The sequence below is a fragment of the Zootoca vivipara genome, chromosome 16, assembly GCF_965207765.1.
Source record: "Zootoca vivipara chromosome 16, rZooViv2.hap1.1, whole genome shotgun sequence".
Taxonomy (NCBI): domain Eukaryota; kingdom Metazoa; phylum Chordata; class Lepidosauria; order Squamata; family Lacertidae; genus Zootoca; species Zootoca vivipara.
The window spans coordinates 34,664,412-34,684,462 of record NC_142599.1 but is presented as its reverse complement, the minus strand read 5'-3'; the positions used below and the strand labels follow the sequence as shown (position 1 = coordinate 34,684,462).

The 20,051-nt window shown below is 45.8% G+C and overlaps 2 protein-coding genes and 1 long non-coding RNA gene across 5 annotated transcripts; 2 read left to right on the top strand and 1 right to left on the bottom strand.

The window, feature by feature from the left end:
* Positions 1-1,551: 1,551 nt before the first annotated feature.
* On the bottom strand, positions 1,552-12,219 carry LOC148683163 (protein S100-A13-like). Of its 2 annotated transcripts, none has more exons than XM_088659861.1 (3): positions 11,707-12,219; positions 2,578-2,831; positions 1,552-1,851 (listed from the first exon to the last, which is right to left on the bottom strand). In XM_088659861.1, exons 2-3 carry the CDS (start codon positions 2,728-2,730, stop codon positions 1,714-1,716), a joined length of 291 nt encoding a protein of 96 aa, XP_088515987.1. In that variant the 5' UTR covers positions 2,731-2,831; positions 11,707-12,219; the 3' UTR covers positions 1,552-1,713. The 2 variants fall into 2 exon arrangements, with proteins under 2 accessions (XP_088515987.1, XP_088515986.1); XM_088659860.1 differs by lacking the exon at positions 11,707-12,219 and adding an exon at positions 3,100-5,138.
* On the top strand, positions 6,096-8,215 carry LOC148683164 (uncharacterized). Its single transcript, XR_015947532.1, has 2 exons — positions 6,096-6,615; positions 7,769-8,215. It is a non-coding gene; the product is annotated as an uncharacterized LOC148683164 (long non-coding RNA).
* Positions 12,220-12,392: 173 nt separating the features above from the next.
* Positions 12,393-18,325, top strand: LOC118076449 (protein S100-A16). Of its 2 annotated transcripts, none has more exons than XM_035099217.3 (3): positions 12,393-12,619; positions 15,464-15,654; positions 16,913-18,325. In XM_035099217.3, the coding sequence occupies exons 2-3, from the start codon at positions 15,484-15,486 to the stop codon at positions 17,069-17,071; spliced, it is 330 nt and encodes a 109-aa protein (XP_034955108.1). In that variant the 5' UTR covers positions 12,393-12,619; positions 15,464-15,483; the 3' UTR covers positions 17,072-18,325. The 2 variants fall into 2 exon arrangements, with proteins under 2 accessions (XP_034955108.1, XP_088515983.1); XM_088659857.1 differs by having other exon boundaries at positions 12,396-12,619; positions 15,264-15,654.
* Positions 18,326-20,051: the final 1,726 nt, after the last annotated feature.

Here is a 20,051-nt window from a genome sequence, read left to right as displayed (position 1 = left end):
CTGTTGATTTATAAACTATAGGCGAGATCCAGAGAAGCTTGAAAACCAGATTGGCATAGAGGTTTTGTCTGTGAATTTATGCCAGTCCGTTTTCTTGAAGGGAGTATCAAGGAGTCCATTCCTTGGGCCCTTCAGACACACTCCCCATGCGGAGGAGCACAGTCCCTTTAAATAGGGCCCCTGCCCTCTCACTTCACCCCTTATAAGAAAGAAGTCAGATTAGCGCCTCCCTCCTGCTTTGTCTCTGTAGCACACTTTTTTTTTTCTTCCCAAAAGGACATGGGCAGATACCGTGGTGGTGGTGGTTTATAGCCAATTAACTTATAAGGATGTGGGAAGAAATTCCATTCAGTTTGCGGTTGAACCTAATTTGCACTTTGAAATTCACATTGAACCAAGGTCAGTTCTGTTGTGCAGTTCTGCGCCCCAATCACCAGAGGGCAGCAGGGAGTCGCCAGAGAAACAGTGGCCACTCTATTGAATGTGCAACTCACACACCCAACTCCTGCAGTGGTCAATAGTCAGCACTAGGTGGCAGCACAAGCTCCCTCTGCGTGACTCCTGTCCTCGTCTGCTCCAGCATTGAAACCTTTCCCTTCCGTTGGGGTTTATTACTTCTACAAAGTGGGGTGTATAGGGGGTGGGGTGGGAGGAATTGGTTCTTGCATTACTAACTGGAGCAATGTTAACAGGAGAGGTGGCTGTCAGTCTCTGGCCCCAGCCCTCAGGCCCTGGTCTCCCTTGGGTCCTCCTGTGACACGCTCGCCACTCCCACCTGCTGCGAGGAAGCCTTGAATGAATGTCACAAGAACATGCGAACATAAGAAAAGCTCGGTTAGATCAGGGCCAGTGGCCCACCTGGTCCAGCATCCTGTTCTCATTTTTAAAAACAATTATTTTCATTAAATTTTCAAATTCTTTTAAAACACAATCAGAACTAATCTCTCATATCCGCTGACTTCCCATCGCCGCTTCCAGGGTGTTCTTTTATTCCCTTATAGAGTTGCCATGTTACTTTAATTTTATCCTTTATATATGTTAATTCTAAATTAATAAACAGCTAATTCTCACCCGCTGCTATAATTCAAATCCTGCGTACAGCTTAACATAACCAGGCTATTTATTTTTTTCAAATATCCCGCAAAAATTATTCCCATTCTTCAAGAAAGTTTTTTTCCATGTTGCTCTCTAATTTTCACAGTTAGTCTAGCCATCTCAGCATATTCCATCTCTTCATAAACCAGTTTTATTTCATTGAGACTTCTCCTCCTCCTCCTCCTCATTATTGTGCATGGACTATTCAGGCAGGGAGCTTCAGGCAGGGAGTTTCTCCAAGCCCTACCTGGAAATGCCAGGAATTGAACCTGGGACCTTCGGCGTGCAAAGCAGAAGCTCTAACAACTGAGCTACAGCTCTTCCCTGAAAGACAACAGTAGTTTTCACTCCTGACTGTCACTCTTTGTTCCTGGCTCCTGGCTCTGGTTATGACTCAACTCTGACTCCACTTCGCTTCCACCCTGCCGCCAAGCAAGCAACAGGCAGCAGCTTCTCAGAGCAAAGGCTTTTATTTGAATTGTTGCAACTGGCCAAGAGATTGATTGATATGTCATAGTATTTTCATCCTCCTGCAAGTCCTAGGGTCAATATTTCCTGGTCCCACCTACTCACCTCTCTCTTACCCACATCCAGAAATATGCACGTATACCGCAAATTTCACTTTGTATTCCCCACTTCCCCCTCCTTGAGCTTCTTGGATATCTCCGTCATCAGTTTCCAGTATGACGTAAATTCCAGCTCCCCGTCACTGTCGGTCCCCAAGCTTCTCATCTTCTCATCGAGATCGCCAGCATCCTATGGAAGAGGCAAGAGGAACGGAATAATAATAATAATAATAATAATAATAATAATAATAATAATAATAATAATTTATTATTTATACCCCGCCCATCTGGCCGGGTTTCCCCAGCCACTCTGGGCGGCTTCCAACAGAAAAATAAAACACAGTAATCTATTAAACATTAAAAGCCTCCCTGAACAGGGCTGCCTTCAGATGTCTTCTAAAAGTCTGGTAGTTGTTTTCCTCTTTGACATCTGTTGGGAGGGCGTTCCACAGGGCAGGCACCACCACCGAGAAGGCCCTCTGCCTAGTTCCCTGCAACTTGGCTTCTTGCAACGAGGGAACCGCCAGAAGGCCCTCGGTACTGGACCTCAGTGTCCGGGCAGAATGATGGAGGTGGAGACGCTCCTTCAGGAAAGCTCAGAAACAGTCAGTGAGAGACTGCCTCTTTGGGATGGATTCAGTTGTGATCCTTTATGTGAACTGCCTAAGACCTTTGTGTATAGGGTGGTATAATAATAATAATAATAATAATAATAATAATAATAATAATAATGCGGTCCTCAGTAAAAAAAAAGGTTCCCTGGTCTACAGAGCTTCTGAAATGAGAAGTCGATGGTCATCATCTTTTCCTTTGTCTTAATGAGCAAAATACCTTTGCTTACACTGCTTTTGACCTAAAAAATAGTCTCCCTTCGTCTTCCTGGCCTCATCCCCTCTGCCCTTTGACCCCGCTCTACCTTCATGAAGTTTGGGAGCTGCTTGTTCACAAGCGCCTTGAACTGGCTGGCCGTCAGTGTCTCCTTCTTGCCCTCGGCGGCCGTATGGACCAATAAGATGCTGACGATTTTATCGATGGCCATCTCCACCTCCGACGCATCCTCGCTGGCCATCTTGTGACTGAGCGCTGTTTGGCTCCTTCCTCCCTCCCTCGCTGAGGCTATTGGTCAAGGGCTGGGGGTTGTGTGTGTGGCCCTGTTGTGTAAGACAGGCTCTAGGAACAGAGTGAAGGAATGCGAGGGAAGAGAAGAAGGGGGGGGAATGCATTGAGAGCAGCAAAATGCAGGGGCGGCGAGTTACTGGCTGCAATCTCTAGCCCAACCCTCTGCAAACGCAGGAATCACAGCTTTCGACAGCTTTTCAGAAGAATTTGCCACATTCCCCCCCACATGCTCCCTGTAGCAAGGTTGGGGGGGCGAGATCAGCCATTGTCACAAGCTGGGATCCTGCCACCCACCCCCTCCGAAAGGATTGCCACTTACCCCAAAGACGGTCACTTGCAAGCTTTTAATGCCGGCGAGAGAGCAATGTGATGGTTCTCATACAGATGAGGGCAGCTTGAATCAGGCGGAGGAGAGGGGAGGGTGTTTTGTGTGTTCAAAGGTTCTGGGCCAACTGCCTTCCTGCTTGCCAGCAGCCATAAAGCCCAACATCCATGCTGCCAGGCTAGCCACACACACACACTCACACACATTTATTTGTGTGCCAATTTAGGGAGCCAAACAAGGAACAACAGCACAGCAACTCATGTGTGCAAAGTTTGGTCATCGCCCATGTTTCAAAAATCTTAAATTCTCACTGTTAGTTAAAAAAAACAACCCAGAAGCTTTCTTGTTGGGACAAGAGCTGTCGAAAGAAAAACGGACATTATTTATGTATGCTACAACAGCAGCAAGAACATTTAATAGCACAAAATTGGAAGAGCGGAGAAGTACCAGACGAATAGCAATGGCAAGAAAAGTTGATGAACTATGGAGAATTAGCAAAATTAATGGGTAAGTTGCGTGAAAAGTGACTTTGAAAAAGAATGGGAACCCTTCACAACATATTTGCAGAAACAAAACAAAAAAAACATGGACTCACTGGCAGGATTTCAATAAACATTTACAACTTTATTTACAGAGAACAAGAAATATAACAATGGGAAAGCGTAGTATTGCATACAAACAGTAGATTGTATCATTTGATGTAATAAACCAGAAATGGAGGTTGAGCGAAGTCAACAGGGAGGGGGGAAGTTGGAAAACGAATGTTTAGTAATGGTGATGCAGGAGAAAGGAGGAGGACCCAGAAGAAAGGTGTGCCTGCCCCTTATGTAGAATTTTCAAATTGCCCACCCTCAAACTCCAGACCACCCCCAGAAACATGATACATACATCACAGAAGGGGTGTAGCCCAGGAACACCTCCCCCAATACATCATACATACATCATAGGAGGAGAGGGACCCAGGTGGCGCTGTGGTTTAAACCACAGAGTCTAGGGCTTGCTGATCAGAAGGTTGGCGGTTCGAATCCCTGCAACGGGGTGAGCTCCCGTTGCTCGGTCCCAGCTCCTGCCAACCTAGCAGTTCGAAAGCACATCAAAGTGCAAGTAGATAAATAGGGACCGCTCCGGCGGGAAGGTAAACGGCGTTTCCGTGTGCTGCTCTGGTTTGCCAGGAGCAGCTTTGTCATGCTGGCCACATGACCTGGAAGCTGTCTGCGGACAAACGCCGGCTCTCACGGCCTATAGAGCGAGATGAGCGCCGCAACCCCAGAGTCGGACACGACTGGACCTGATGGCCTTTACCTTTACATCATAGGAGGGCCAGACTACAACAGAAATCTGAGCGCGTTGTTTTTTCTCTTGTCTGCTAGGTTGCTCAATTGGATTACGTGGGCATCCTGGCCACTCTGCAAGACCAATTACAGTCATTAACAGTCGTCAACAAGAGAGCCAGTCTGGTGTAGTGGTTAAGAGCGGTAGACTCGTAATCTGGGGAACCGGGTTCGCACCTCCACTCCTCCACATGCAGCTGCTGGGTGACCTTGGGCTAGTCACACTTCTCTGAAGTCTCTCAGCCCCACCCACCTCGCAGAGTGTTTGTTGTGGGGGAGGAAGGGAAAGGAGATTGTTAGCCGCTTTGAGACTCCTTCGGGTAGTGATAAAGCGGGATATCACATCCAAACTCTTCTCTTCTTCTTCTTCTCAACAGGTTTACCACTCCTATCAGCCATTGAATCAGGTCTGTGGATCTTCATTGCTCTCTGTGGCCACAGACGCTGTTTGGCTGAAAGTTCCAGGTACTTGGGAGGAGAGTCAGCTGAGAGGAGTTTGTGGGAATAAAGGAAGTTGGTGAGGAAGGTGCAGGGAGGAGGAGATCTTCCTTCCCTCTGGTGAAATCCAACCTTCGTCTTCCATAAGAACATGAGAAGAGCCAGCTGGATCAGGCACAAGCCATCTCTTCCAACCTGTGGTTTTCCAGCAACTAATGTTCAGAAGCATTGCTGCCCCCAATTGTGGAGGGAAAGCATAACATTGGTGGCTGGTAGCCATCAATAGCCGCCTCCTCCTCCTCCTCCTCCTCCTCCTCCTCCTCCTCCTCCTCCTCCTCCTCTTTTAATTTTTCTAATCCTCTTTGAAAGCCATCCAAGTTGCTGGCCTTCACTGTCTCCCATGGGAGAGACTGGCATAGTATGACTCTGTTCTGTGTGAATAAGTGCTTTCTGTCCAAATAACTGCCCCATAGTCAATCAGTTGCAAACTTCTTTGCTCTAGTAATCAATTTACTTAAAAGGAGCTTACCAGAAGCTGAAGATGCTGAGCACCCGAAAAGAGGAGATCTTCAAAAGCACTGGTGGAAAAGCCCTATGTGCTGAGCCCTTTTACACAGTTTCTCTCTGCACTTGGAGCAAATTCTTTGGTGCAGTAATACTAATTTGGCTAAGTATAGCCCACCTCCGCTTTTGGGGCTGAACGTTCCTAGCCACTGAGACTCCATCCGACTGCAATGTAATGTGTTCCAATCAATTACCTGTCCTGTCAGCCTCCTCCTTCTCTCAAGGCGCCGCTTTTGCTTTCTTTTGACTTGGCTTCACCTTGGGTAATGTTCTCCGTGTTCCTTTTAATGGGAATTTGGGGCATTTTATCGACTCAATCCTCATTTAGGACATATGGCTCTATACCTACAAACACACTGGATGTTGCAATCACACGTGGAGCACATTTTCTGTCCTGTCAGCCTCCTCCTTCTCTCAAGGCGCTGCTTTGCTTTCTTTTGACTCGGCTTCAATTTGGGTGATGTTCATTGTGTTCCTTTTAATGTGATTTGGGGTAATTTTTTGACTCAGCCCTGCTTTAGGACATACTGTACGTCTTTGCGCCTACGAACACACTGCCTGTTGCACTTGCAGGTGAAACCCATTTTATGCCTCAAAGGACTTCGGTCCCTACATACGGTATGGCTAAGGGTGCTGGGAATCAGAGCTCATAGTGGAAATCACAGAACATTTTCCTCCCAAAGAATTCTGGGAGATGTAGCTCACCCCTCACAGAGCTATGTTTCCCAGCACCTGTAGCCATCTATAGGGACCCGAATCCTATGAGGCAGAAAATGGGCTTCACCTGCGATTGCAACAGACAGTGTGTTTGTAGGTGCGAAGACGTATTGTCCTAAAGCAGGGCTGAGTCAAGAAAATGCCCCAAAATTACATTAAAAGGAACACAATGAACATCACCCAAATTGAAGCAGAGTCAAAAGAAAGCAAAGCAGGAGGCTAAAATGACCAATAACTTCTTGGAACACATTACATTGCAGTTGGGTGGAGTCTCAGTGGCCAGGAACGTTCAGTCCCAAAACCGGAGGTGGTCTATACTTAGCCAAATTAGTGATGCTGCACCAATATATTTGCTCCAAGTGCAGAGAGAAACTGTATAAAAGGGCTCAGTGCATAGAGCTTTTCCACCAGTGCTTTTGAAGATCTCCTCTCTTCGGCTGCTCAGCTTCTTCAGCTTTTGGTAAGCTCCTTTTAAGTAGATTGATTACTAGAACAAAGAAGGTAGCAACTGATTTACTGTGGGGCAGTAATTTACTGGGGATTTTTCCCAACATACCTTCCTGCTGAGTTTCACATAGAAATCAGATTTGGGAAGAGACCTTCAAATCTTTACATGCAATTCCCTGGGCTCAAACAGAAATCCCACTTCTAATAGGACTTTTGAAATGTGGAGCTGGACACTCTCAGGGATGGAGTTAAATGAGGGTGAAGAATGAGGAATCATAGAGTTGGAAGAGACCACAAGGGCTATCCAGTTCAAACCCCTGCAAGGATCTCTTCCTGCTTAGAGATCAGAGCAGGGAAGGGGAAGATGTCCTGTTTTGGATCCGGCCATGCTTTGTTTGAAAGATCAGCTCCAGGTAATGGCAGGATCCCTGGACCCATTTTTCTCCCTCTGGGAATCTCAGGCCAGTGCCCCATCTTCATCTTCTTCTGAGAAAGGTGCTGTGCCATTGCCACATGATATGCCCACGTTACATCTTGACGGGAGGACTGATGCAAGTTTAGGCAGAGCTGCCTTGCTGCAGCCACCCTTGCCTTCTCTTGGGTGACGCAGGTCAGGGAGGGAGAGATGCTCACCTGAACTCCTGGGAAGTCCATCCCACTGACAGCTAAAGCAGGGGTGGGGAACCTATGGTCCTCCAGATGTAAAACAACTCCCACCTCCTCTGGCCTTGGCCAATGCTGGCTGCTGGGGTTGCTGGGAGTTGTAGTTCCACAAGCTCTGGAGGGCGAACAGTCCCCATTCCTGCTGTAGAAACAACACTCAACTAGATGGGCCAACAGTGTGACCCCCGAAGAGGTAGGAACTTGTCAAATAGGGGGCGGGGGTCACTATTTTAATGTTTTACCATTCATCTTACTGTCCCAGGCCTTGCTGCAACAATTAAAAATCAACATTAAATTAATCTTTTATATCTTTCGTTATCTGAACTGTCTCCTTCCTGGATGTGCATTCTTTAAGTCATAATACTGTATAGGAATCTCAATCTAAAAGCTGAAAAGAAAGAGGAACTCCCTCCTCCCTGTCTGACAAGTATTTCTTTGGTTATCTGAGAGATGATGTCTTATTTCCCCGGTTTTCACGTGTTTCTGAAAACGTATCATTTCAGAGTATCCAAGATTCTTGCCAAGATGTCCAGTGTCAGCAATGGAACCCGCTCTTTGGAGATGAATCTACTATTGACCTTAGACGAATTTCTGGATGAAGTGGCCATTATTCTCGTTTAACGCTGCAGAATGTAAAGCCCCAAACTGGCAACTGAGACAAGAAACCTGGGAAGCAAGCCTCAGTTCACTGAGCCAGAATTGGCGGAAGATCTGCACATCTCCCATGCAGAGTTTCTTACGGGTACCTGGGCCCTTTTTGGCCAGCTGGTCAGGGCAAAGGGAAGGTCTGGGGAGAACCTCCCTCCCTCCCTCCCTCCCTCCCGCTTGTCCAATTCAACAATCTCATTTTATGAGTGTTTTGGTTTCCTTTAATCTCTCAATGTTGAATGTCTTCTCCTGCTTGATCACAGAGAATCCTTCCTAGCCATTAAAGCTTCACTGCAGCATCACAGAGGTCTCTTGTGTGTTTTTCTCCAGCTTTACTGGTTCTCAGCTCACCTTTCATGAAGTGCAACTGGTAATCGCAAATATGTTTCCTTGATATGTCTCTGATCCTGTCCTACACCCGTCTGTGCTAACCTCTATTAGCTTCTCCTACCTGAAAGTCCCTGCAAAGATAGGCACAGCTCAGTTTGAAGGAGGGATTCCCATCTACTCCTTGGAAGCTGTTTCTGCAGTTCCAATGTGTCCAGTCGTGATGAAGTCAACAGAAAGAGGACTTTTCCGAGATTACTTTTGCCAGGAATGGGGTTAGGGGCATAAAGTTTATTTTGCATTTAGAGGGGAATCTATCCTATTCATAATTTGCAAGTTGACATAATAGCCAAAACATGGCACCCTTCGAAATACACACTTGTATGAATTTGTGATGCTATTCCCCAAGCAAACAATATTTTGAAGACAAAAAACACCCATATGTTAAGATGAAAAAGTGCATAAAATGAATAGATTAGTGAATTTGGTTAATATAGAATGTGCATTATATCAATGGACTTTGATTTTAAAATTCCATGCCGAAATGTGGGGAATCAGGAAAATTTGTACTGGTGCTTATGAATTTTCACAAGACTTAAAAAATAAATAAATCAAAAACTGCTGCATTCACATTTGGAAACAGTGAGAAACTGAGATATCTAAGATTGACAGGTTGAAGGGACAAGCATTCCTAAGCTGTAACCAGAAGATCAGGACAATATTCAACCTTCACATGCTATGTTCCAAAAGGTATCTTGCATGTCAGGTTATACCTTGGCTCGGAACCTGCTTTGCTTAATTTCGGCTCAGCTTCACCTTGGATGATGTTCTCTGTGTTGGAATTCAGGGCGTTCTCTTGAATCCTCCAGGCTTCTGAAGCATCATCTGTGGAGCATAACCTACATACAGACTTCTTTAAACCACACCGGAAGCATCTTTTCCCCTTCATAGAACTCTGGGCACTGTAGACTCTTAGGGGTGTTGGGAACGGCAGCATTGTGAGGGCAAAATGTCCTGTGACCACTGGTACTATTGTGTGCAAATGTGTGTAGTAGACGTCCTTGGTGAGAGGTCCTGTGAATGCAGGGAGACAGCAATGCACTGAGAATCGATTAAGCAGGGCCAGAATCACATCCGTGGATCTTCATTGCTCTTTGTGACAACAGACCCTATTTGACTGGAAGTTCCAGTTACTTGGGGGCAGAGCCAGCTGAGATGAATCTATGGGAATAAAGGAAGTCGGTGCGGAAGGTGCAGGGAGGAGGAGACCAGGAAAAACTGGAGGAAATAGACCAAGATTTGGAGACCCCGTTTGTTATTTATACTCATTTGGGGAATATCAGAAAAAGGGAGTCAGTGCATAGCTGCCAAGTACCCCGTTTCCCCCAGGAAATCCCCGTGTTTTCTTACTCCTGGATTACGGAGCTCCTGCCAGCGGCCATGTTCTTCTGGTGCCACGCCAGCACTGGAAGTCGCTTCTACACACTTTTGGACATGCGAAGAAGCGACTTCCGATGCCGCTGTACCCATTTCCAAAATGTCTGCAGCGCCAGAAGTCGCTTCTACGCACTTCCGGACATGCGTAGAAGCGACTTCCAGTGCTGCGGTGCTGCTGATCCCGGATTTTTCAATCTGGAACTTGGCACCTATGTCAGCCAATCACCCATTTCCACCACCCTTCTGAGTAATACCCCTCCCCACCTTTGCAGAGAAATATTTGAGGTCATTTTGGGAGAGAGAAATTGGTTTCAGGACGTTGTACGTGTTTGCTTGGTCATTTATGAACATCATATATATATATATGGTCAAATTTATATATGACATTAAATTTTTTATTTCAACTGTTAGGTTTGACTGCAAATCTCCCACGAGCTTCTGGTAGGATTCTCTCCTAGTCCTACCTGGAGATGACGGAGATTGAACTTGGGACTTCCTCCATGCAAAATACTATTCAAGGTTCACCCCTCCCGACCAAAGATGAAAGATTGGGTTTTATTTGCTTTAGAACTGCCTATGAAGGAATGAATTTTATTCCACTTGGCTTGCACCTTGACCTGAGACCAAGTCCCACTGAAAAGAGTTGGACTTTATTTCCAAGTAAACATGCACAGGATTGGACTGTTAATCAAATGCCTTTTACAATATTTATTAGAGATCAATAAATAACTCTGATTGGCTAATAAAGTAACCAAATACTTCTCAAGATTACTTTTTTAGTGGTGTACTTAAGATGATTATTTTTTAAATGCAAAAAATAAGAACAATTAAAATTCAGCCTAGGAGCAGCAAAACAACCTCAAAATGCCTGCTGAAAGAGGAAAGACATTTGTTAACAGTCTGAAAGCTCAGCAGAGCAGGGGCCTAATCTTACTGGAGAGAGAGTTCTCCACGGTTGGATCCATAATACTAAACGCACAGCTTTTTTTTTACCCAAGTTGTGTATGTTTAGCCTGGATAAGAGGAGACTGGAAAGGAGATATGATCGCCATCTTCAAATAATTAAAGGGCTGTCACATGGAAGATGGAGCAAACTTGATTTCTGGTCCAGAATGGCTTCAAGTTACAAGAAAGGAGATTCTGACTAAACGCCAGGAAGAACTTTCTGACAGAAATGGTAATACAGTGGAACCTTGGTTCTCAAACTTAATTCGTTCTCGAAATCCGTTCCAAAACCAAAGCGTTCCAAAACCAAGCAGCGAATTCCCATAGATAGTAATGCAAAACGGATTAATTCCCTCCAGACTTTTAAAAACAACCCCTAAAAAAGCAACATGAATTTTACTATCTAATGAGACCATTGATCCATAAAATGAAAGCAACAATCAATGTACTGCACTCTTTAAAAAAAGAAGAAGACTTTATTGTAGATGACAAAAATTAAAATAATTTTTTTCCTTACCTGCACTGATGATAGCCATTGCTTTCATCCATTTCCACAGTCACACAATCAATCAATCAATCAATCAATCAATCAAACTGGGTTCCACACAGTCACAAAAACAAATTAACTGAAAAAGCCTCAAAAACAAAAACGCAAAATAAATAGCAAAAACAAAAGCTCCAAACTTAATCCATTCCGGAAGTCCGTTTGACTTCCAAAATGTTCGAAAACCAAGGTGCAGCTTCTGATTGGTGCAGACACCCCGGAAACAATAGCTCACAGCCGCAGCGGATGTTCGGCTTCCGAAAAACGTTTGAAAACTGGAACACTTACTTCCAGGTTTTTGACATTTGGGAACCAAGGCGTTTGAGAACTGTAGATGCTGCAAACGGCAAAGGACCCCTGGAGGGTTAAGTCCAGTCAAAGGCGACTATGGGGTTGTGGCGCTCATCTCACTTTTCAGGCCGAGGGAGCCGGCGTTTGTCCACAGACAGCTTTCCGGGTCATGTGGCCAGCATGACTAAATCGCTTCTGGCGCAACGGAACACTGTGACAGAAACCAGAGCGCACGAAAACACCATTTACCTTCCCGCCTTCTGACAGTAAGAGCTGTTTGGCAGTGGAATGGTCTCCAAAAACCTTGGAGGTTTTTAAAGAAGAGGTTGGATGGCCATCTGTCATGGATGCTTTAGCTGAGATTCCTTACTCTGTATCTCCAGCAGGAAGAATAAGAAAGCTAATTCTTCTTTATTTGTTTGTTTCACAAACGTTTATTCACCACTTGACTGTTTTGTTTTGTTTTTAAAGTCAAAGCTGTCAACAAAATTGCCAATAATAATTAACGGGGATAATTTAAAACCTTAACAAAATAACCTAAAATCCAGATCAAAATTTGCACCAACTTTCTAAACATGTAGGTATCAAAAGATAAGAATGATTTCAGCAGGTGCCAAAAAAGAATTCAGAGATATCAATAGGCTGCTGTCACACTAAAATATTGATTTCTTCCAAAGATGGAATGGGTCTTGTGTGGCCCCACTTGCGTGGGCATGCCATGGGGCAAGGCGATCTTGCAGGTGAGCTGGTCCCAAGTTGCTAAGGGCTTTATTTACTAACAGCAACGCCTTGAACTTGTCCCAGCTTGTAGCAAATCAGCAGCCAGTGCAGTTGCCTTTGAGCACAAGGTCCTCTGATTTTGCAACGGCCTCGCTCTCTGGCTTGCTTCCTGATCCCAGTGCCAGGTGGGCCGTGCAGTGCTATCCGGAGGAAAAGACCCAAAGGGAGTGTCTGGGAAAAGGGGAGTGGGGAGGCAATGTTCCTCTTTAAAAGGAAATTGGAGCCAGCCTCGTGACGTAGGTACCTAAACTGGAGCTGGGAGGTGCCTAATCTCATAGGACCCCCCCCCCCCCGTGGAAAGCACTGGGGGAACAGGACCGAGACAGACAGGGAGACCCAGATTTCTTTGGCCCACACGCCACAAACTCTGCAATTGTGCAAGGTAAGGAATGTTCAACATGCCGCTGTCCGTTTGCTTATCGGATGGGCCGGAAAGGGTGAAATGCAAAACTTTCTTTCAAACTCTTGAGCAAAAGGACATGCTTCTACAGGCCATTGTCCCGCCGGCATGCCAGAGAAATGACTCCACAGAAGGGAAAACATCTGGTATAAAAGAGTCGGGAGGGAGGGAGGGGGGAAGGAATCAGGAATAAAGAACTCAGATCTGGTGTTTGGGGAAGGGTCTTGCCAAGCCACTGCATCTTGACTGGAGTTGGGCTGACACCAGTCTTGTATAATCACCTCATTGGTATTCCCTAGGCCCACCGAGGTGACTCAAGGCAAAGGCACATGGTCCGATTCCCCCCTAACTAATCTCTGCATGACATTGATCTATCTATGGGCTACATGGGCTGGCAGCGGCCCTCCAAGGTTTCCGGAAGTTAGTCTCGCTCCCTCTCTGAGCCCTGCCTGGAGATTCTGGGGATCCAACCTTCTGCACGGGAAGGATGTGAAATGCAAATTAGCTACAGCCACCAGCCACCTCACAGGGCTGTTGTATGGATAAAACAAGGAGGGGAGAACCAGGTACACCATTTTGAGCTCCTTGTGGGAAAAGGTGGCATGTATATACAGTCGTACCTTGGAAGTTGAACATAATCCCTTCCAGAAGTCAGATCGACTTCCAAAACATTCTGAAACCAAAGCGCGGCTTCTGATTGGCAGCAGGAAGCTCCTGCAGCCAATCGGAAGCTACGGAAGCCGTGCCAGATGTTAGGCTTCCAAAAATTGTTTGAAAACCAGAACATTTGCTTCTGGGTTTTGATCGTTCGTGAGCCAATTTGTTTGGGAGCCAAGGCGTTTGAGATCCAAGATACGACTGTACATGTAATAAAAAGAAAACAAAATTTCCCTATTGATAATAATAATAATAATAATATATTATTATTATTATTATTATTATTATTATTATTATTATTATTATTTATACCCCGCCCATCTGGCCGGGTTCCCCCAGCCACTCTGGGCGGCCTCCAACAAAATATTAAAATACAGAAATCCATCAAACATTAAAAGCTTCCCTAAACAGGGCTGCCTTAAGATGCCTTCTAAAGGTCTGGTAATTGTTATTCTCTTTGACCTCTGGTGGGAGGGCATTCCACAGGGTGGGTGCCACTACCGAGAAGGCCCTCTGCCTGGTTCCCTGTAACTTGGCTTCTCGCAGGGAGGGAACCGCCAGAAGGCCCTTGGCGCTGGACCTCAGTGTCCGGGCAGAATGATGGGGGTGGAGACACTCCTTCAGGTATACTGGGCCGAGGCCAACAAGGCACCAGTCCTCATGGTTGTGAAGAAAGGGCTGGTTAAGATAGGAACAGAGCAAGCTGCCAAACACTTGAGTTAGAGCATTAGTGCTGTCTGTACTGACTGGGAGAGGCTGTCAGGGATTTCAGGCAGGATTCGCTCTCATCCCTACCTGGAGATTCTGGGGGTTGAATCTAGGTCCTTCTGCATGCAAAACCCATGATTCGCCACTGAGCTGCGGCCTTTCCTCTTCTCCACTTTGGTTAAGAGCATCAAAAGTGCTCTCAGCTGGATCCCATCATGGCACACTTAGTTCTACATTCCTAGCAAGAGTACCGCCACTGGGTGGTCAGTCAGCGGTTTGCGAGCGACCTGGTTCGGTAGCCATTCTTCCAAATTCGCACATCTCCGAATTTCGCAGTGTGCCAAGGGACAAGGGCAGAAGGGTGTAGCAAGAGGCATTCCCTTGCAAAAACGAGCTCCATCACTCTGCAGAAATGTGTGTGCACCAGGCATGATTCCATCTCAAACCTGTACCTAGCAGGAGAAATTCGCACGGAAAAAAATGCTGGTGCAATTTCCACGAGGACTTTAAAGAAATACATTGCAAACTGATGCGGAGAACTGGACTTAAGATTGGAAAAAGACAACCTCAATGTGAGAGATTTTCCCTGTCCTGGCTAAGAAGGGAAGGGTCTGTCAATTTAGCTTCCTTTAGTTTCTCATCCCCGTCCCCCCAACTTAAATCGAGTTCTCCAAATTTCTGCAGAAATTTGCATTTTTTAAAAAAACCCTCATGAAAAATTCCCAGGTCTCGCTTCCTGCAGAAAGCCAGACCCCACGTGCATTAAACTTAGAGGTATGTCCAAGTGGGTGGGTAAGAAGAGGTAAGGGCGACCTCACAGCATTATTATTATTATTATTATTATTATTATTATTATTATTATTATTAGCTTTTCGACAGTCGAATGGTCTCCCATAAGAGGTGGTGGACTCTCTTTCCTCAGAGGTCTTTAACCAGAGGTTGGCTGACCATCTGTCATTTATGATCTAGTTCAGGCATCCCCAAACTGCGGCCCTCCAGATGTTTTGGCCTTCAACTCCCATGATCCCTAGCTAACAGGACCAGAGGTCGGGGAAGATGGGAATTGTAGTCCAAAACATCTGGAGGGCCGAAGTTTGGGGGTGCCTGATCTAGTTGAGATTCCTGCATTGCAGGGGGGTTGGGCTAGATGACCCTCCGGGTCCCTTCCAAACTCTACAGTTCTGTGATTCTATTATTTATATTCCCTTTCCCCCCAAAGAGCTCAGGATGGACTATAGGCTTCTCTTCTTCCCCATTTTAGCCTCGTAACAGCCCTGCGAAGTAGGTTAGGCGGAGAGATTGCAGCTGGCCCAAGGGCAGCCAAGCAACTTCATGGCCACAAAGAGGATTCAAACCCAGGTCTCTCCCAGGTCCTGTGCCGATCTTCCAGCCACACATGTCCTGCACATGAACTAGAGAAGGATGCTGCTAGTGGGTGACGCACCTCCGCTCTTCTTCTAGGAGCCAAGGGAGGAGAGACCATGGCAGGCAACCTCTCCGAGCTGGAGGAGGCCCTTCTGACACTGGTGAGGAACTACGACAAATACGCCGAGAAGTCCTTTTTCCTCAGATACTTTTTCGGGAAACAGGGCAAGATCAACAAGGAGAATTTTGGGAAGATGCTCAACGAGGAACTCAGCCACATGCTATCGGTGAGGCGAAGGGCGGCGGTGGTGGTGGCAGCAGCTACAGAACATGCTTCCTCATCTAGCTAAGTATTTCCAACACTGACTGTCAGCAGCTTGCCAGGATTTGAGGCAGAGATATCTAGGATTATGGCTGACAGCAAAGGACCCCAATATATTCCAAGACAACTCTGTTAAAGTATAGAAAGAAATTTTTAAAAGATTTGGAAATATGGGGGGTGGGGTTTGAAACTCTCTTTGTTGGGAAGAATTTCAGCCATAAAAACGAATGTATTACCAAAAATGTTGTTTTCCTTTCAAACTGCATCAATTGTTAATAACACGGGCTGCTTCAAAGAATGGCAAAAAGAAATCTCTAGATTTGTCTGGCAGGCGAAGAAACGGAGAATGCAATATACCATAAAATTTTGATAGATGCCAGGAAGAGGTGGCTTTTCCCAACCAGACTTTCATTTATATTATGAAGCAGCCTGTAGGTTAAAGGAATGGATTGTGTTGGAAAACACTCAATTGTTGGACTTGGAGGGTTATGGTATTGAGTTTGGTTGGCATGCAGGTCTATAGTATGGCAATGCTAGAATACATAAGAACATCTGAACCATATTATTAGAAAGAATTTGTATAGAGTCCAAAACCTTTTGGAAAGGAAAACACCTCTATAGCTTTCAGCTATAGAAGCACTCTCATTGAAAAAAACTTAATGTTTTGGACATTTTGGACTTTACCAACCAAGAAGTAGAACTGAAGAAACTAGAGGAAGTCAGAAAGTATGTGACGGGTTGAACTACAAGGCAATAAGGAACACAGGTTTATGGACCAAAGTTCCCAGTTTGAGAGGGAACTAGTAGAAAATAGAGAAAAACTAATTTATATGATGTATAAGATACTGTTAGAATGGGAAACAAAAGATGAAATGGTTAAATCTGCCATGATTCCGTGGGCTAGAGGTGTGGATCACAACACAGATTTAGATCTGGAACGAGTTCCGTTCAGCTTCCAAGGTACGACTGTAAAGCTGGGAGAAGTTATAATTATAATATACAGCACCAGCAGCTAGAGATAACCAGGAGAAAACCACGGAAGGGTAGGAGGAAAGTCAACTTTTAAAAGTGAAAGTATTCTGGAAAATGTTTGATTAATTGTATTTTATTTTGGGGTGGGTGGGAGGGTTACCATACCTTTAGGCTTTAGATCTTCCATTCCTGCTTTTCTCACTAGTTTCGTTGCTTCTCCTCCCTACTCCTTCCCCGTCACTCCCATCCAGAACACCGACAGTAAGACTGCCGCCCAAGAAATGTTTGCCGACATGGATTTGGATAAGGACGGGAAAATGAGCTTTGACGAATATTGGAGGCTGATTGGTGGCATCATCAACCACTGTTTGCATGTGAAGCAACAGGTTCAGGAGTGTGATGGAGAATGAGAGCCCGCAGGAGAGAACATGTCAGCTGCTCCCCACCCCGAGCCCCCCGCCCCATTCTGACTCCCTGCCTTAACTTTGCCTCTTTCCAGCTCCCCCTACTAGCCGGGCTGAACAGGACATTTCCCAATGGCAGATCTTCTGGAAGCCGAACTCTACAGAAGACCGGGAATGTAGACCTGTCCGTAGAAATTGCATATCCATCTGTTTCATGCCTTTTGACGGCTGCACTCGGGACGCTGGGTGGTTGGAGGGAGGGGCTGGCCACGCCTCGGGGAGTTGCAGCCAGACTGTCAGACTGTGGCGATAAAGACTGGACTCCGAGTGTCAGAGTCATGTGACTTTCTTTCTGATCAGCTCAGAGTTAAGCTATGGAATTTGCTTCCACAGGAGGCAATGATGCCCACCAGCTTGGATCCTAGAATCATAGAATCCTAGAGTTGGAAGAGACCACAAGGGCCATCCAGTCCAACCCCCTGCCAAGCAGGAAACACCATCAAAGCATTCCTGACAGATGGCTGTCAAGCCTCCGCTTAAAGACCTCCAAAGAAGGAGGCTCCACCACACTCCTTGGCAGCAAATTCCACTGTCGAACAGCTCTTACTGTCAGGAAGTTCTTCCTAATGTTTAGGTGGAATCTTCTTTCTTGTAGTTTGAATCCATTGCTCCGCTTTACAAGAATATCATGGGGCACCTTGTCAAAGGCCTTGCTGAAATCAAGATAGGCTACATCCATCCTGCTTGCTACTGTCCTCCCACAGGCATCTGATTGGCCCCCGTGAGAACAGGATGCTGGGCTAGATGGGCCATTGGCCTGATCCAGCAGGCTCTTCTTACATTCTTATCCTCTTTTAATTTCATCCACTGCTGCCTCTTGTGGCAGTGAGTTCCATTTTTTATATAAAAAGAAAATACCATTTATTACAACAGAGCCTTGCGCACTAAAATCCAAGTTGGTGTATTGGTTTGCTTTGTTAAAAACAGTGTCAACCGCTGGAGTTTCCTATTCCTTCAGAAGCAGCAGGTTCCCAAACATTGTGGCCTGCACAGGCCAGGGTGGAAGAGACTCGCTTTCCAACCTCCTTAACTTGCTCCCCTTGGGCTAGCCGACCTGATAACTTGCATGTACAGTGGTACCTCGGTTTAAGAACAGCCCTGTCTGCGAACGATTTGGTTTGCGAACTCTGCAAAACCGGAAGTGGTGTCCCGGTTTGCGAACTTTACCTCCGTCTAAGAATGGAATCTGAACAGTGGAAGGGCATTGGTGGCAGAAGGCCTCATTAGGGAAAGCGCACCTCGGTTTAAGAAAGGTTTCGGTTTAAAAACGGATTTCCAGAACGGATTAAGTCCGTAAACTGAGGTACCACTGTACAAGCAACACGAGAAAGAAAGAAAGAAAGAAAGAAAGAAAGAAAGAAAGGAAGGAAGGAAGGAAGGAAGGAAGGAAGGAAGGAAGGAAGGAAGGAAGGAAGGAAGGAAGGAAGGAAGGAAGGAAGGAAGGAAGGAAGAAAAGAAAGAAAGAAAGAAAGAAAGAAAGAAAGAAAGAAAGAAAGAAAGAAAGAAAGAAAGAGGGGGGGAGGGAGGGAGGGAGGGAGGGAGGGAGGGAGGGAGGGAGGGAGAGAGAGAGAGAGAGAGAGAGAGAGAAAGAAAGAAAGAAAGAAAGAAAGAAAGAAAGAAAGAAAGAAAGAAAGAAAGAAAGAAAGAAAGAAAGAAAGAAAGAAAGAAAGAAAGAAAGAATCTTTCCGGCCACAGCAGGCATGTTCTGCTTTCTAGGACCTTTTTCCTGTTGCAATTCAGTCCCAGTGCAGAACTGAAGCATCTGTTGGCCTAGGCTTTCTCTAACAGGGCCTGCCTCTTATGAGGAGGGTCCACAGCTGTTTGATGCTCCCAGGATTTGTGCCTTGCTGCTAGCAATCATCCTAGAGCTAAGTCCCAAGGTTGGATGTGCAACAGAAAAATAATCACCTTGTCATGAGGCCCTTCAGAGCCTAGGGCTTGCCGATCAGAAGGTCAGCGGTTTGAATCCCTGCAACGGAGTGAGCTCCCCATGCTCAGTCCCTGCTCCTGCCAACCTAGCAGTTTGAAAGCATGTCAAAGTGCAAGTAGATAAATAGGCACCGCTCCGGCGGGAAAGTAAACGGTGTTTCCGTGTGCTGCTCTGGTTTGCCAGAAGCTGTACGCCGGCTCCCTTGGCCTATAAAGCAAGATGAGCGCCACAACCCCAGAGTGGTCCGTGACTGGACCTAATGGTCAGGGGTCCCTTTAGCTTTAATCTTCCAACATCTTCACTGGATTCCCACAAATTTTAGTGTTAAGCGAGAGGCGGAAGAAAATCTTTTCTCTATACGCTTCCTCCATGACGTGCATAATGGAATCGATCTGCAGGCTAAATGTTTAGATATGGTAAATATTAGGATTTAATTAGAACTCATGTGTTATAACTGGAATATGTTCTAAGACAGTTTCAATGTGTCTTAGAAAGGGGTTATGCAAGGGGGCTGAGGTGTTTATATGTAAAGACTGTGAGAATGTAATCCACATCCACTGTGTATTGGAATGGGGGGACCTACTTCTGAGCATCAGCAATGAGCATGTGAACAGTTAATTAACCTAGGTAAAGGTCCGTATAGTTAAAGCTATGGTTTTCCCAGTAGTGATGTATGGAAGTGAGAGCTGGACCATAAAGAAGGCTGAACGCCAAAGGATTGATGCTTTTGAATTATGGTGCTGGAGGAGACTCTTGAGAGTCCCATGGACTGCAAGAAGATCAAACCTATCCATTCTGAAGGAAATCAGCCCGGAGTGCTCACTGGAAGGACAGATCATGAAGCTGAGGCTCCAAGACTTTGGCCACCTCATGAGAAGAGAAGACTCCCTGGAAAAGACCCTGATGTTGGGAAAGATGGAGGGCACTAGGAGAAGAGGACGACAGAGGACGAGATGGTTGGACAGTGTTCTCGAAGCTACCAACATGAGTCTGACC